Here is a 12,500-nt window from a genome sequence, read left to right as displayed (position 1 = left end):
GCGCGACAGACGGCGGTCGACGTACTAGGACGGACGGCTCTGCACTTGGCGTCCGGGAAGGGAAATGCCAACGTGGTCAAGTTCCTGTGCCGGAAAGGAGTCCCGAACAAGGCGAAGGATGACACCGGGTCGAATGCATTGCATCTTGCGGCTGCGTCGTCAGAAGAAGCGCTAGAATGTTGCAAAATCCTGACAGCCAACGCAAAGGCACTTAACTGGGATACGGATCGAGACCAGAAGTTACCTATCGACAGAGCCTTCGAAAGTGGGCATGACGAAATTTTCAAACTTCTACTGAAGAAATTAGTGTTCAAGGATAATCAAGACAGTCGAATGCTGACTCTGCATAAGTATATGCATGAAGCATTTCTCACGAACAGACTGTAAGTATAATGCTTGGTTTCTTTCCATACGCTAGTATAAATTCATGTTAAACTTTTCAATTTAGGAAAAACTAGTTCTATTTCATTTATATTATACTTACTGTACATAATACTTTCTTCAATGTCTAAATATGAATTACTTTTTCAGCAGAGAAATTAAAGCCTTTTTCGCTTTTCTCATGTATTGACATCATTCATTCTGCAGAAGCATTGTGAAAGCCATCATAGACAGTGAGTGGTGGGAATCAGGGTTTATTGGGAAAAATGGCCACCACTGTGAGAATTTTCGGATGCTGGTGATGTTTTACCCAGAGCTAGCCCTGAAAGTCCAAGAAAAGTGTGTTGAGCGCGTTTCAAACTTGGAGACACGATATGATTTCAGGCTGTATAATGATAACTATTATATTCCAGCAGGTAAGAGGGACATTTTTAAACCAATAAATACATTTGAATCCGTTATATATTGATATATTTTTCTGTGAATTTGTTCGTATGTAGAGGAACCATCAGGATTAAAATATAATTTGCCTCTGAAAATTGCATAATTTTGCTGTAAAGTTTAATATTATTTATTATGTGAAGTTTGCATCAGAATAATAAAAAAGAACCTGTGAAATTCGTCTCTGAAATGAAGTAATTAAAATCCCATTGCACATGCAGATACGGAGAAACGTGCAATCAGCCCCTTCAACCAGGCCACAGGATCCGTTCTACCGAAGGCACGGCAATTCACAGACGGTCTGGAATGGAAGAACTCGCATCCTCTAGCACTCATGGTCTCCCACCACCGCTACCAGAACCTGTTGCATCCTCTCTCCAAGGCGTGGATGTTGCAACAGTGGAGGACTTATGCTTACAAGATCTTCCTACTTCTTCTGACGCATGAGCTCTTCTTCGTCGGCAGTCTGATCGGGTTCATGGCTTGTGTCGAGTAAGGAAGGAGGTTGTTGTGTTTGATTGTATATGTTTATTTATTTGTTTGTTTGTGTTTGTGTTTGTTGTCAGGTGTGTGCACATGTGCATATTTCAGATATTCTCATATGCTCAAGTCTTGTTATTCAATTCATGATTTATATTTTTCAGCAACTGGAATCAGATTGAATTACGCTGCAACTTCACCAAAGATGCATTCATTCGTACCTCAGAAGAATATGACTCATTGAGTAATGACACAAAAGCGGAGTTTGATGAGTGCAATGCATCCCTTCACACCAAATCTGCCTTATGGATAGCATTAATTCTTGCCATGTGTTTCATATTGATTTTGGAATCCAATTCCTTATTCAGGGTAGGCTAATACTGTCATCTGTGATATTACATTTATAAGTGTCTGTATGAGAACTACTATGTATATTATGCGAAGTAATTGTTTGTGTTTTTATTGTTCCCAAAAATTCAAAAATCTCATTTATTATTATTTTTTTTTTCTTCCTCTACAGCTGAAGAAGGAATACTTCTTCCTCACAGGAAATCTGGTGCGAGTCCTTAGGTCAGCTTGCACTCTGGTCATCCTGATTCCCCAAGGACTCTGTCAGTACAATTACCTTGTGTTAAACGTAAGTAATAATACATGCAATTTTTTCAGTCATCTTGAATATTGTGTTGAAAGTTTTAGTGATTAAAGGTGATTTTTAGTAGAAGTTGAGGAAAGGAATTTGTATTTGTCATTTTATTCTTTTGTGTAATGTGTATTTTTTACTAAACAGTTCACATTACTCATATCATTGCTAATTGGGATTGTTGATTATCAGAAATGGAATATATTACATATTTAGTATATTCTTACTAACCTTTCACACTAGTATTGTATGGTATATTGACCATGGCATATGCAATTTCTCATTTTTTTTTGCCCTTTTTGCAGATTCTGCAGTGGCAATTTGGTGTTGCAGCCCTTCTCCTAGCCTGGCTTCATCTCATAAACACACTCAATGAACTGCCAATGTTGTCTGTCTTCATGCCCATCACAAACAGTTTCATGAAGAGCTTCTTCAAGGTTCTCTTCTACATCATTATGCTTGTTTTTGTTTTTGCCTTCATCTTTCATCTCCTCCTTCAGGATCAGGATGCATTCATCACTGTGCCACAGGCCATGGTGAAGACTATTGTATGGATGCTTGGTGACTTGGCCTATGATGACACCTTCCTGGCTGAGGAGAATACTCTCCTTTACCCTATTATGGTTAACCTTCTCTTTGTGGTGTTTGTCACTGTCATTGGCGGTTTCATTGTGAACTTGATCATTACGCAACCTTCCAATAAACTAGATGACTTCAGGGAAAAGGCTTCATTTCATCTTGCAGCAAACCGAGTTGCTCTCTTCCTCCGTTTGGATATCTGCTTCCCCTTCTTCAAGAAAATGAGGATGACCCAGTTCTTTGTAGATGATATAAAGGACAAGCACCATAATTTTTTGACGAGGAAGCTCCTCATGCTTGACACAAAGGAGGAAGCACCTGAAGCACCCGCTCCTATCGAGGTCCAATTGGAAGAACAGAGTAAACAGATCAGCATGTTACTGAACTTGCAAATGGAACAAAAGGAGGAAATACAAGAACTGAAACACCAATTGAAAATATTGGTTAATAAGACTCTGCAGTAAATTCTCAATTCTGATTGTTGAATATAACTTGTTCGATGCAAAGATACTTATTTGAATGTTGTTCTTTTTATTTGTTTATATAAGACTGCAGCTGTGCTGTAATTTGTGTAAATCCTATGTACTTTACTATGTTCTTTACAAACCAACTGCACTCCTCTGTACCTTCTCATGTAATCTTAACTCATCACAGTTTGTCATATCATTTCTTTAAGTGTAAGCAATAAAATATATGTATATGTTGAACAACTAATTTTAACTATTAGATAATATTTAAATGCTAATTGGCATTTGCAGTGAATGATCTTAAGGCATAAACAAATCATGTACCACTATTTCTGAAGTTTTGGTAGTTTCAGTGCATCTATAAATTATAAATTCTTATACATGTGTGATTTACATTGAGGAATTTAATGTAACTTTGGTGTATGAATATAGAAATCTATTGCACCTTCAGTGGGAACATATACTTTCCAATAATTTGTTAAGTAAATGCTTTTCATATAAAAGAAAAAATCTGTGTATGGAAAAGAGACGTAATTTAGAAGAAAAAAAAAAAATAATAACCTGTGAGATTGATGACAAAGTAAACACTACAGCGCTATGGGGTTAACAAGGATGAACATATTTCAAGTAAGATCCAGACATATTAAGGCATATGTAAAAACAAAAACAAAAATCACACACATAGACATATATATATATATATATATATATATATATATATATATATATATATATATATATATATATAAATATATATATATATATATATATATATATATATATATATATATATATATATATATATATATATATATACATATTTTATATATATATATATATTATATATATATATATATATATATTATATATATATATATATATATATATATATATATATTATATATATATATATATATATATATATATATATATATATATATATATATTCATTAGCCATTATGAAGTGGGTTTACAAAACAATTTAGGCTTGGTTGACAATATCAACTTTATAGAAATTGAATTAAAACAACTCTTTAATTGCATTTGCCATTTCACGTAAAATGATTACTTCCATCAAAATATTTTTTCTCCTAAATACTGTTGGCTAGGTGGTATTAATCCAATTCAAACAAGTGGATATATATATCTTCTTTATTGTAAAATTTCTTGATTTTTTTTCTCATTTCAGCTTAAAATTAAATATCATTCTGATCATCAACATTAAATCATCATTTAAGGTAAATAAATGTGCATAACAAAAGTCCAAAGTATGAGGGAAAACTGTAGTTGTGCTGAACTTCAATCTATAGAAGTGTTATACTTAATAGCACAGTTCCCTGATGCTCTTAACACAAGCTTTATAATAAACAACTGAGTGTTCATACAAGTGACTTGGACATATACGGTCCATCTAGCTCATATCCCAGCTTCCTGTAGTAATTCCTGGTCCCAACACCTGAAAAACGATAACCAGTGTTTCAGAGTAGTTCCAATGTCAGTATCTACTACATTTTCATTTCGAAAAATAACATACATATTATCTAAATAATTACGAAACACCATCCTTACAAAAACAATCGACTTTACTGGGAAAACAACTCACCTGAAATGACAGATATTTTATTGGATCCATGTTCTTCCTTGGCAATTCTCTCCGCTTCTTCCATTAGCAACATGCCAAAGCCTTGGTGTTGGAACTTTGTTGGGTCCCTTGCACTCACAGGCACCACTGAACCATACACATGCAACTCGCGGACAATAGACACTCCTCCTACCAGCTCAGGACTATGGAGTGATGACACGTTATTCTCTTACACTTATGCTTTTATATTTGTAAATATATTTAAGAAGTTTGATGCAGAATAATGTGCATAATGAAAACAATTTTCTGCATCATAACAAGGTCAAATAAAACTTTGTATTCACATTACAAATATCATGGTTTCAATCATAAGATATATTTTTACTAGATATATATCTTGCAAATGCAGTAAGTTAGTAGAAACAACACCTTCTACATTGTATTGTTTCTACTAGAAGTAAGTCAATTCAACAAAGGTACTCACCGGAAGGTCTGGTCTGAACATTTTCTGAGACGAAGAAGACCAACTAGAATATCCTGATCTGGGTCTTCGTATGAGAGGAACGTTTCCCACCCACCATTGGCAGTATAGTCACGGCGAATTAACTCAACCTGTTTCATCAAAGAGAAAAAATATTAGATAAAAACTAAAATGAATTAATACAAGAATACATAAATAAAACTGATTAATGAGGTACAAATTAAATTAAAAAATAAATGGTTACATATTTTACAAAAAACAGATCTACTGTACATACCTCATATGGCCTAACTTTATGATGAATTTCTTGAATGCCGACTTCACGTGTTCGAACATCCCTACACTGAGTACCAAGATCCTTCATTCTGGCTAATGCCAACTCACGGAGATTTCCATGTTCCACTCCAGAACTGTTTAAGTGAATGAAAAGAAAAATACTGAGCAATAGGTACTTGTGTCCTTAAATATATAGCCTATATTATGTGAATGGTTTATGCCATATTATCAAAGGCAAAAAGATGACAATTGTTTTCCATCACAAGTACTGCAGTTCAGCCTGTTTAAGTACTCAGACTAATCTGTTGAAAGAATTGTATTCTGAACAGTACAAGTGTAGCCTTCTATGTGTAAAAACTATTAAACAAGTAAACTCACAGTAGGCATGGCATGAACGTACATGCCATGCCCATCAGCACTGGGTTAATGTTTGATGTACATGCATATACTACCTTGAAACATCTATACCTTACTGCATCTAGGCCTGTTCTATGTCTGTACGCCCTCTTATGAATCACAGTACTCAGTACTCAGTAAGGTTGGTTTTGAGCACCTCATAATGGCAACAGTTCTGCATTTTATCAAGAAAAACTGTGAGGAAATTTGCAATAATAAAATCAAGTCTTGAGCTTCCACTAGTACTATTATATAAATGTTTGTTTTGTGACACAGCCATCACACAGGTTGTCTAACTATCATCCAAGACAAAGAGTATGTCCAGGATTATTTTTTCATTTGCAATGGTTGAACCACCCCTGTCCAAATGTGACAAGTTCTTCCTCACAATATAGCAATTTATTTTAGAATATTACATTGTGAGGGGGGACATACACTTGTGGGGAACAGAAGATGACAATGAAGAAAAGATAATACAGCCAGTCACTCAACTGATCTTCTCATACACCAACCTGACAAGAGGCATTGGAATATCTCTCTGAACTCTGTAGATCCTGACCCACGGGGGAACCAGAGAGAGGATTGTGGCAACCAGATCCACAAGGGTGTTGGGGGGGTAGCTCTTGTACCTTCCTGTCTTCCACAACTCGTACAAGCCTGTTCCTCGGATCACTAGTGTAGGGTAGATCTTCAGACCATCTGCACGGAAAGCTGGGTTCTCAAAGAATTCCTGTAAGTGAAGTGTGGATATTAGTATATTTGCAATTGTTTGTGCTTGTCTGCACTACTTTGTGTTCATACGTCTAGGATGACAAAATGCAATATCTTCTGGAAGGAAACTTAAATGCATGATGGCAGTTTAGGAAGTTATAAGTATATATGTATATATCTACACATAGATGGATAGAGTGATAGACATAGATACAGATGAAAATACTGTATACAAATATGCTAAGACATAGATATATATATATATATATATATATATATATATATATATATATATATATATATATATATAGATATTTATGTGTAAATATGATTCAGCTATATATATTGTCAAATTATGTTATAAAATTAGCCTTTAATACTCACAATAAATTGTTCTACATCTCTCTCATAGTCCACATTGGGCAAGTCTGGCATCATATGTGACACAACCTTAAATCCGGCATCCTTGGAATATTGGAAACTCTCACTAACAGCTCTCACAGTGTGACCCCTGGAAAGAATTAAAGTGTATCCCTCAGCCTAAAATACTATAAGACAAGACAGGATTTCTGCAAGAGGTGAATAAAGACGTATTTATCAAAAAAAAAAATCTGTAAATTATCAAACTAAAAATGTTAGAATATGGAAAATTTATCTGAATATATGTATAGTCAACTTTCCTAGCACTAGAGCAGAAAAAATACATATCATCAAACATCAAACATATCATATCAAATTACATGTAGACCATATCTGAATATGCAAACAATTCCGTACCTATCATGACATTAAGTGCACAAATAACAACACAAATTTCCCAACATAATAAGATCTATACCTGTTTGTATCTCTTGCAACATCTTCATAGACTGACTGGACTCCTATTTCCAATCTGGTGCAGCCATACTTGAGCATGTCTGAAAGATGTCGCTTCAGGCAGTAGTCAGGACGGGTTTCAATGGTAATGCCTTGAAAGGGAAGATCTTATAAGTCCATGCCCAAATTCAGGCAAAAAAATTACATGTATTACATATGGGTGCCGAAGGGCAACACGAGTCCAATGGTAATGCCTCGAAAGGGAAGATTTAAGTCCATGCCAATATTACAAAATTCAGACAAAAAAATTGTATGTATTACATATCGATGTCAAAGGGCATGATGAGTCCAAACTTAGTCTATGAAAGAAAATGTCCTGGCAGAGTATGATGCTATTATATAGTTAAAAGAAAATAATATCTTGCCATATTTTCTACTTTCCTTCTTAGAACCTTTTCTAAAACAAGCCTGACTTGTCAGTATTATGATATGTCACAAAAAATTTAATCTGAAGGATTAAAAGTAAATACTGGTATATTATGTAAAATCATACTTAATACTCTTTCTTCTTTCCATCAGTCTGAAATATAAGCTTACTTTAGACAATAAATTTACATTTATTTTTATTTTTTTAAGTCTCCTATATCAGCACTTTGAAATTGTCAAACTTTGTATATTCCTTATCTCCTACAATCCACATGACATGACCATCACATCATGAAAAATTTTGGCTTAAAGGCTGGGTGACTTGAACATGTCGTCATGGGAAAATCTGGCTGTGGGCCGGGGAGATAGCAGAGACTCGCCATGACTGCACAAACCTCTTGGAGGGTTATTAGACTCATTTGGTGTTTAGAAAGGGGCTTTATCATTATTTCCATTAACAAACAAGTATGGGATATAGTGTCCATGACTGGAAGAGCGCCAGCTCCAGGGAGGACAAAATTTCCATGTTCAACATCCTATTTCTGGCAACCATGAACAGCAGTGCAGGTGTATTACAGAAAATTAAATATTATAAAAAAAAAAAGAAGAAAAAAAAAGACAAATAACAAACTGCTATTTATTGTTATTATGCTTCCACTGAGTTATGGACTACCCAGAGAGGTATGTAAAGTCTGTGAAAGGAAAACTGTCTATTACCATCTGGTTAAAGTAAATCAAATGACAAATATGAATGCTGGAAAATGGCAAAAAAAAAAAAGCTATAAAGGCTTGTCCATAAAAAGAGAAAATAACATTGCAAAGGGGAGACACAGGGTCTTGTCATCGCATACGAGTGTTCGTGTGTGCACTACCTACAAGCCATACCCCCCGTCAGAGCAGCAGCTTAATCCCCGTACTTTGGACCTGAAGGAACCAGGTCCAAGGGGCTAATACTTTCCACATAAAGACCAATCAATGATCTTATCCCTGTCAAAAGGTTAGACTGCAGTTGAAGTCTAAACAAATTTTAATAAAAATTACTCAATGCCTTTTGACTATCCTGATGACAAAAGAAATATATATAACTAAAATCTCTGAACCTGATTAGGTCTACATAAATCCATTCAATCAACCTACCAATACACTTTGTGTTGCTCCTTTCTGAGTACATTACGGCATCATCGACACTAGTAGACGAGTGTCCCGAAAGAGCATCATGGAGATTCCGAATAAAATAATCTCTGTAGTCTTCTGGAAGGGCCATGAATGTACCACCCATCACAATGAACTCAACCTTATCCACATTATGGCCAAGCTGCCTCAACTGAAATGAGTGATTGATTTAGCTTAGTGATAACATTGTAACAGTGATAACCTTAAAAGGTCTTGAACTGAGTTCTCTTCCTGTAGTTACTGTGTGCCAGTGTATTCTTGTAGTATTTTTGTAGTTTTCACAGACTGTAATGTATCATCACTCCACATACCTTACTGACTTTAGAAGACTAAATAATATTTTAAAAATATTCAAATATAAAAAGCATAGTGAACTTATTAAATTATCAGTTTATTTGGCACACCTGCTACAGATAAAAATTTAATGGATTGGATTTGTGAAGCATGTAAAAAATAAATCTTTTAAAATCAGTGAAACAAAGGAGTTCATTTTTTTCTGATCTTTGTATGCTGAAAGCCATGACAGTATTGTATGTTTTATTCAAACATTCTTCAACATCTTAAACCTTCGTCTTCTATAAATAAAAAGAGATTAAGAGAAAGAGAAACAGATATAGGACATCAGATTAATAAAATAATGTAGTAGCTAGTTCCTTCAAAACTAAATAAATAAATAAACAAATTATTAACTATTACCTGCTCTACACGATGTCTAGTTTGAAGGTATGGGTTATATCTAGCCCTAATAGCTCGCATTGATGTGGGTTCGTAGCCCGTGTAGCTCTGTGTTGAGTACTCGAAGTCAGAGTCTGGACCCCCAGGGCAGTATACACATATATTACCAGTCATGTTGATGTGTGGACAGCGATGGGGTTTGCACATGACAGCAACCACTGCAATCTAATATGAAAATCAAAGAATCAGAGTTTATAAATAATTTTTCAGGAGTCATAATAATTATCATTATATAGAACTGATTACATTTTAAAGGTTCAGTAGTCTTCATATCTAATACTATGTTTATTGAATCTAAAAACTGAAGTGTTACTGATCTCTTAAAATTTTAACAAGAAGGGAACATTAAGAAATCATTGAAAATTAAGAAGTTTATTTCTAATATGGAACTACTTTCTGATATTATTCCTTCACAGCACACACATCAAATGCTTAAAATAATGAGTAAAGTTTCATCTGCCACAGGAAACTTACCCCTGAAGCTGTTCGGACAGGCTTTGCTCGCAGCTTTGGAAGGAGGACTTTCTTGTGTTCTTGTGGCACTGCTGCAATAATGTCCACCAGCCTGGGTGATGAGGAGAGTCCATATTTTGATGATATTCGTGTCTTTAGCTTATTCAGATTCACGTCACGCCCTTCTTTCTGTGCCTTGATGAGCTCCTGCACAATCTCGCCCACTGTGAGCATACGCAGCTCCTCCTTAGAGAGTGTAGGACCTAGAATCAATCAAAAGCATGATTAAGTGATACAATAGTAATTTTTCAGGCTACAGAATGGTAAGATACATGTGTAAGAGTCAACAGTTAAATTGTGAAATTTGACCTTTCCTATATGTTATGGCATGGACTTCATAGGGCAGGCAGGGGATTTGGAGATGGGGGATATACTGGCAGAGCCATCTGGAATATGCATATCAGTCTGTTGTATTGATCATAAAATATCTTCACTGGGGTTCAATTTTTTTATCCCACCAAATATTTACATTGCACTTTTTGCTCTCTACATCTAATGATGACAACATCAAGACAATAGTTGGTCAGCAACAATTAAACCTACAAAAAGTGGCCAGTACAAACTATATGCTGTTCATCTTCAGTGTCAATTAGTAATAATTACCTAAATACCAATTATTTATTTATTGGTTATTTCTATAGACTACCTATCTATCATACATTAAATGGGTTGCATGGTGGAGAGTAAATCTAGGGCAATTGGTTAGGGGTCCCTGGGTTAGGAAGGATTATGATTCATAAGGAAGTATTTGTGGATTTCCATGAATGGTTGGGGTAATAGGGAATTCACTTCCTAGACAATTACCAATACTGGTATTTGTTACCGAGAGTGATGCACCCTCCAGAGACGAAGTCCCAAAACCAGGGTATCATGCGAACCCAAAGCCCAAACCTAACCTTTCCTACTTTCTATTTATTCCCTGGACAGGGAACCCTCATGTACCCCCCTTTATTAACACTTCATGCCAATTCACAGAAAATGTGACATTAAGAATTCTAGCTGTGAAAGGGTGTTGTGGACTTAGTCTCTGAACGGTGGTATGCAACAAATGTTTTTGTTATTTCACGGTAAATATCCCCTTGATGATGGGTGAAGAAAACTATTAAAAAAAAAACAAAAAAAACTCTATGCTCTGGAGATCAATGGCAATGTGCTGACTTTGAGTGCGGGAGTTCTCTACATCAAGCCGAATCACCGGCTTGTAGCGCTTTGGCGTACAGCTACACCCCACAGATCGAGTGATTTGTTTTGATGCCTCACGGCGTGAGCCGGTGGGAAGGGGATATAAGGTGGTGGTGGTTTGGTTTGCGAAGTTCTAGCTTCGCCCGGGCCTTCTAGATATGGCCCGGCCTGTGTCAGCTTTTTACGGCTATCTCATTGAGTTGTCTGACACTCGGTGCTTACCGTGGCGGCGGGATTGCCAGCAAGCGCTCCTGCCGCCATGGTGTAAGCATTTCGCATAGCCTCTTTACCAGCACGGCGGCTGTTGTGGGCGGTCCATGTCTCAGGAATTGTGTATGGTCACAATTTTCTAGGTAGTGGACTAGTGTGGCGTTCGGCTCGCCGCAGTGCTTGCAGCACCATTCATCGCGTTCGATTGTTGGGATAATCTGCCATGCACAGTGGTAACCTAGGCGCATTCTGTGAAGAATGACTTCGGTACCTCTGTTGCTTACTTCAGAGAGTGCCAGTGGTTCATAGCCTGTGGCGTCTGAGTACCAGCTTGCCGAGGGGGAGGTTCTCGTTTCCTCTCTGTGGAGCTGCCGTAGGAAGGTACGACCGACCAAGGCACACTTTTCCATAAGTAATTTTCGGCTCGGTTTTATCGTCATGGGATTTGGGGGCATACCCCTGCCAGCGACGGCTAGTCTGTCAGCAAGCTCGTTCCCTCTGATGCCGATGTGGCTTGGGACCCAGTTGATGATAATTCTTCTACCCTGAGCAAGAATTCTCTGTGCCATTGTGAGAATCGTGGTCAGTAGGTAGATGTTGTCTGTGGGTGAGCTGTGCTGAAGACAGTCAATGGCTGCCCTGGAGTCTGTGTGTATGACCACGTGTCCTTCCCTTAGGGACGCGTGGCCTAGGGCTCCCATGATTGCAACTGCCTCTGCCTGTAGCGAGGAGGCGTTGTCTGTTACCCTCATGGATTGCGTGGCATCCCTAGCTGCAAAGCCAGCGCCTGCAGTGTGGCTCAAGGGATCGACCGATCCATCCGTGTAGTATATTCTACTACCCGGAGGAGTGATGGCTGCAATGACCCTGTGGGCTTCTGCCTTTAGGCTAGGCATGGGGTATAGGCTCTTTTTCATTGACAGGCTCATTATGTTGAACTCTATCAGGCTCAGTGCCCACGGCGGGGCTTCGGCAAAGTCGGGGTGGGGGGAGTCCATGGATATAAGGCTG

The 12,500-nt window shown here is 37.1% G+C and overlaps 2 protein-coding genes across 3 annotated transcripts in view; one reads left to right on the top strand and one right to left on the bottom strand.

Moving 5' to 3' along the window:
* Positions 1 to 3,366, top strand: part of LOC125029001 (transient receptor potential cation channel subfamily A member 1-like) — a 12,987-nt gene extending 9,621 nt beyond the window's left edge. For both annotated transcript variants that reach the window (XM_047618699.1, XM_047618700.1), the window contains exons 4-9: positions 1 to 383; positions 589 to 797; positions 1,044 to 1,314; positions 1,467 to 1,671; positions 1,823 to 1,939; positions 2,248 to 3,366. The exon at positions 1 to 383 is cut by the window's left edge and continues 1,324 nt beyond it. In XM_047618699.1, coding sequence (XP_047474655.1) covers positions 1 to 383; positions 589 to 797; positions 1,044 to 1,314; positions 1,467 to 1,671; positions 1,823 to 1,939; positions 2,248 to 2,985 — 1,923 coding nt within the window. In that variant the 3' untranslated portion in view covers positions 2,986 to 3,366. The remainder of the gene's footprint in view (positions 384 to 588; positions 798 to 1,043; positions 1,315 to 1,466; positions 1,672 to 1,822; positions 1,940 to 2,247) is intronic.
* Positions 3,367 to 4,126: 760 nt separating this feature from the next.
* Positions 4,127 to 12,500, bottom strand: part of LOC125028850 (elongator complex protein 3) — a 9,681-nt gene continuing 1,307 nt past the window's right edge. The window contains exons 2-11 of the mRNA XM_047618391.1: positions 10,059 to 10,300; positions 9,546 to 9,749; positions 8,814 to 9,000; positions 7,273 to 7,402; positions 6,819 to 6,945; positions 6,236 to 6,453; positions 5,329 to 5,461; positions 5,055 to 5,182; positions 4,592 to 4,773; positions 4,127 to 4,444 (exon numbers count right to left, since the gene is read on the bottom strand). Coding sequence (XP_047474347.1) covers positions 4,368 to 4,444; positions 4,592 to 4,773; positions 5,055 to 5,182; positions 5,329 to 5,461; positions 6,236 to 6,453; positions 6,819 to 6,945; positions 7,273 to 7,402; positions 8,814 to 9,000; positions 9,546 to 9,749; positions 10,059 to 10,300 — 1,628 coding nt within the window. The 3' untranslated portion in view covers positions 4,127 to 4,367. The remainder of the gene's footprint in view (positions 4,445 to 4,591; positions 4,774 to 5,054; positions 5,183 to 5,328; positions 5,462 to 6,235; positions 6,454 to 6,818; positions 6,946 to 7,272; positions 7,403 to 8,813; positions 9,001 to 9,545; positions 9,750 to 10,058; positions 10,301 to 12,500) is intronic.

The sequence above is a fragment of the Penaeus chinensis genome, chromosome 9, assembly GCF_019202785.1.
Source record: "Penaeus chinensis breed Huanghai No. 1 chromosome 9, ASM1920278v2, whole genome shotgun sequence".
NCBI classification, from domain to species: domain Eukaryota; kingdom Metazoa; phylum Arthropoda; class Malacostraca; order Decapoda; family Penaeidae; genus Penaeus; species Penaeus chinensis.
This window is presented reverse-complemented; position numbering and strand designations above follow the sequence as displayed.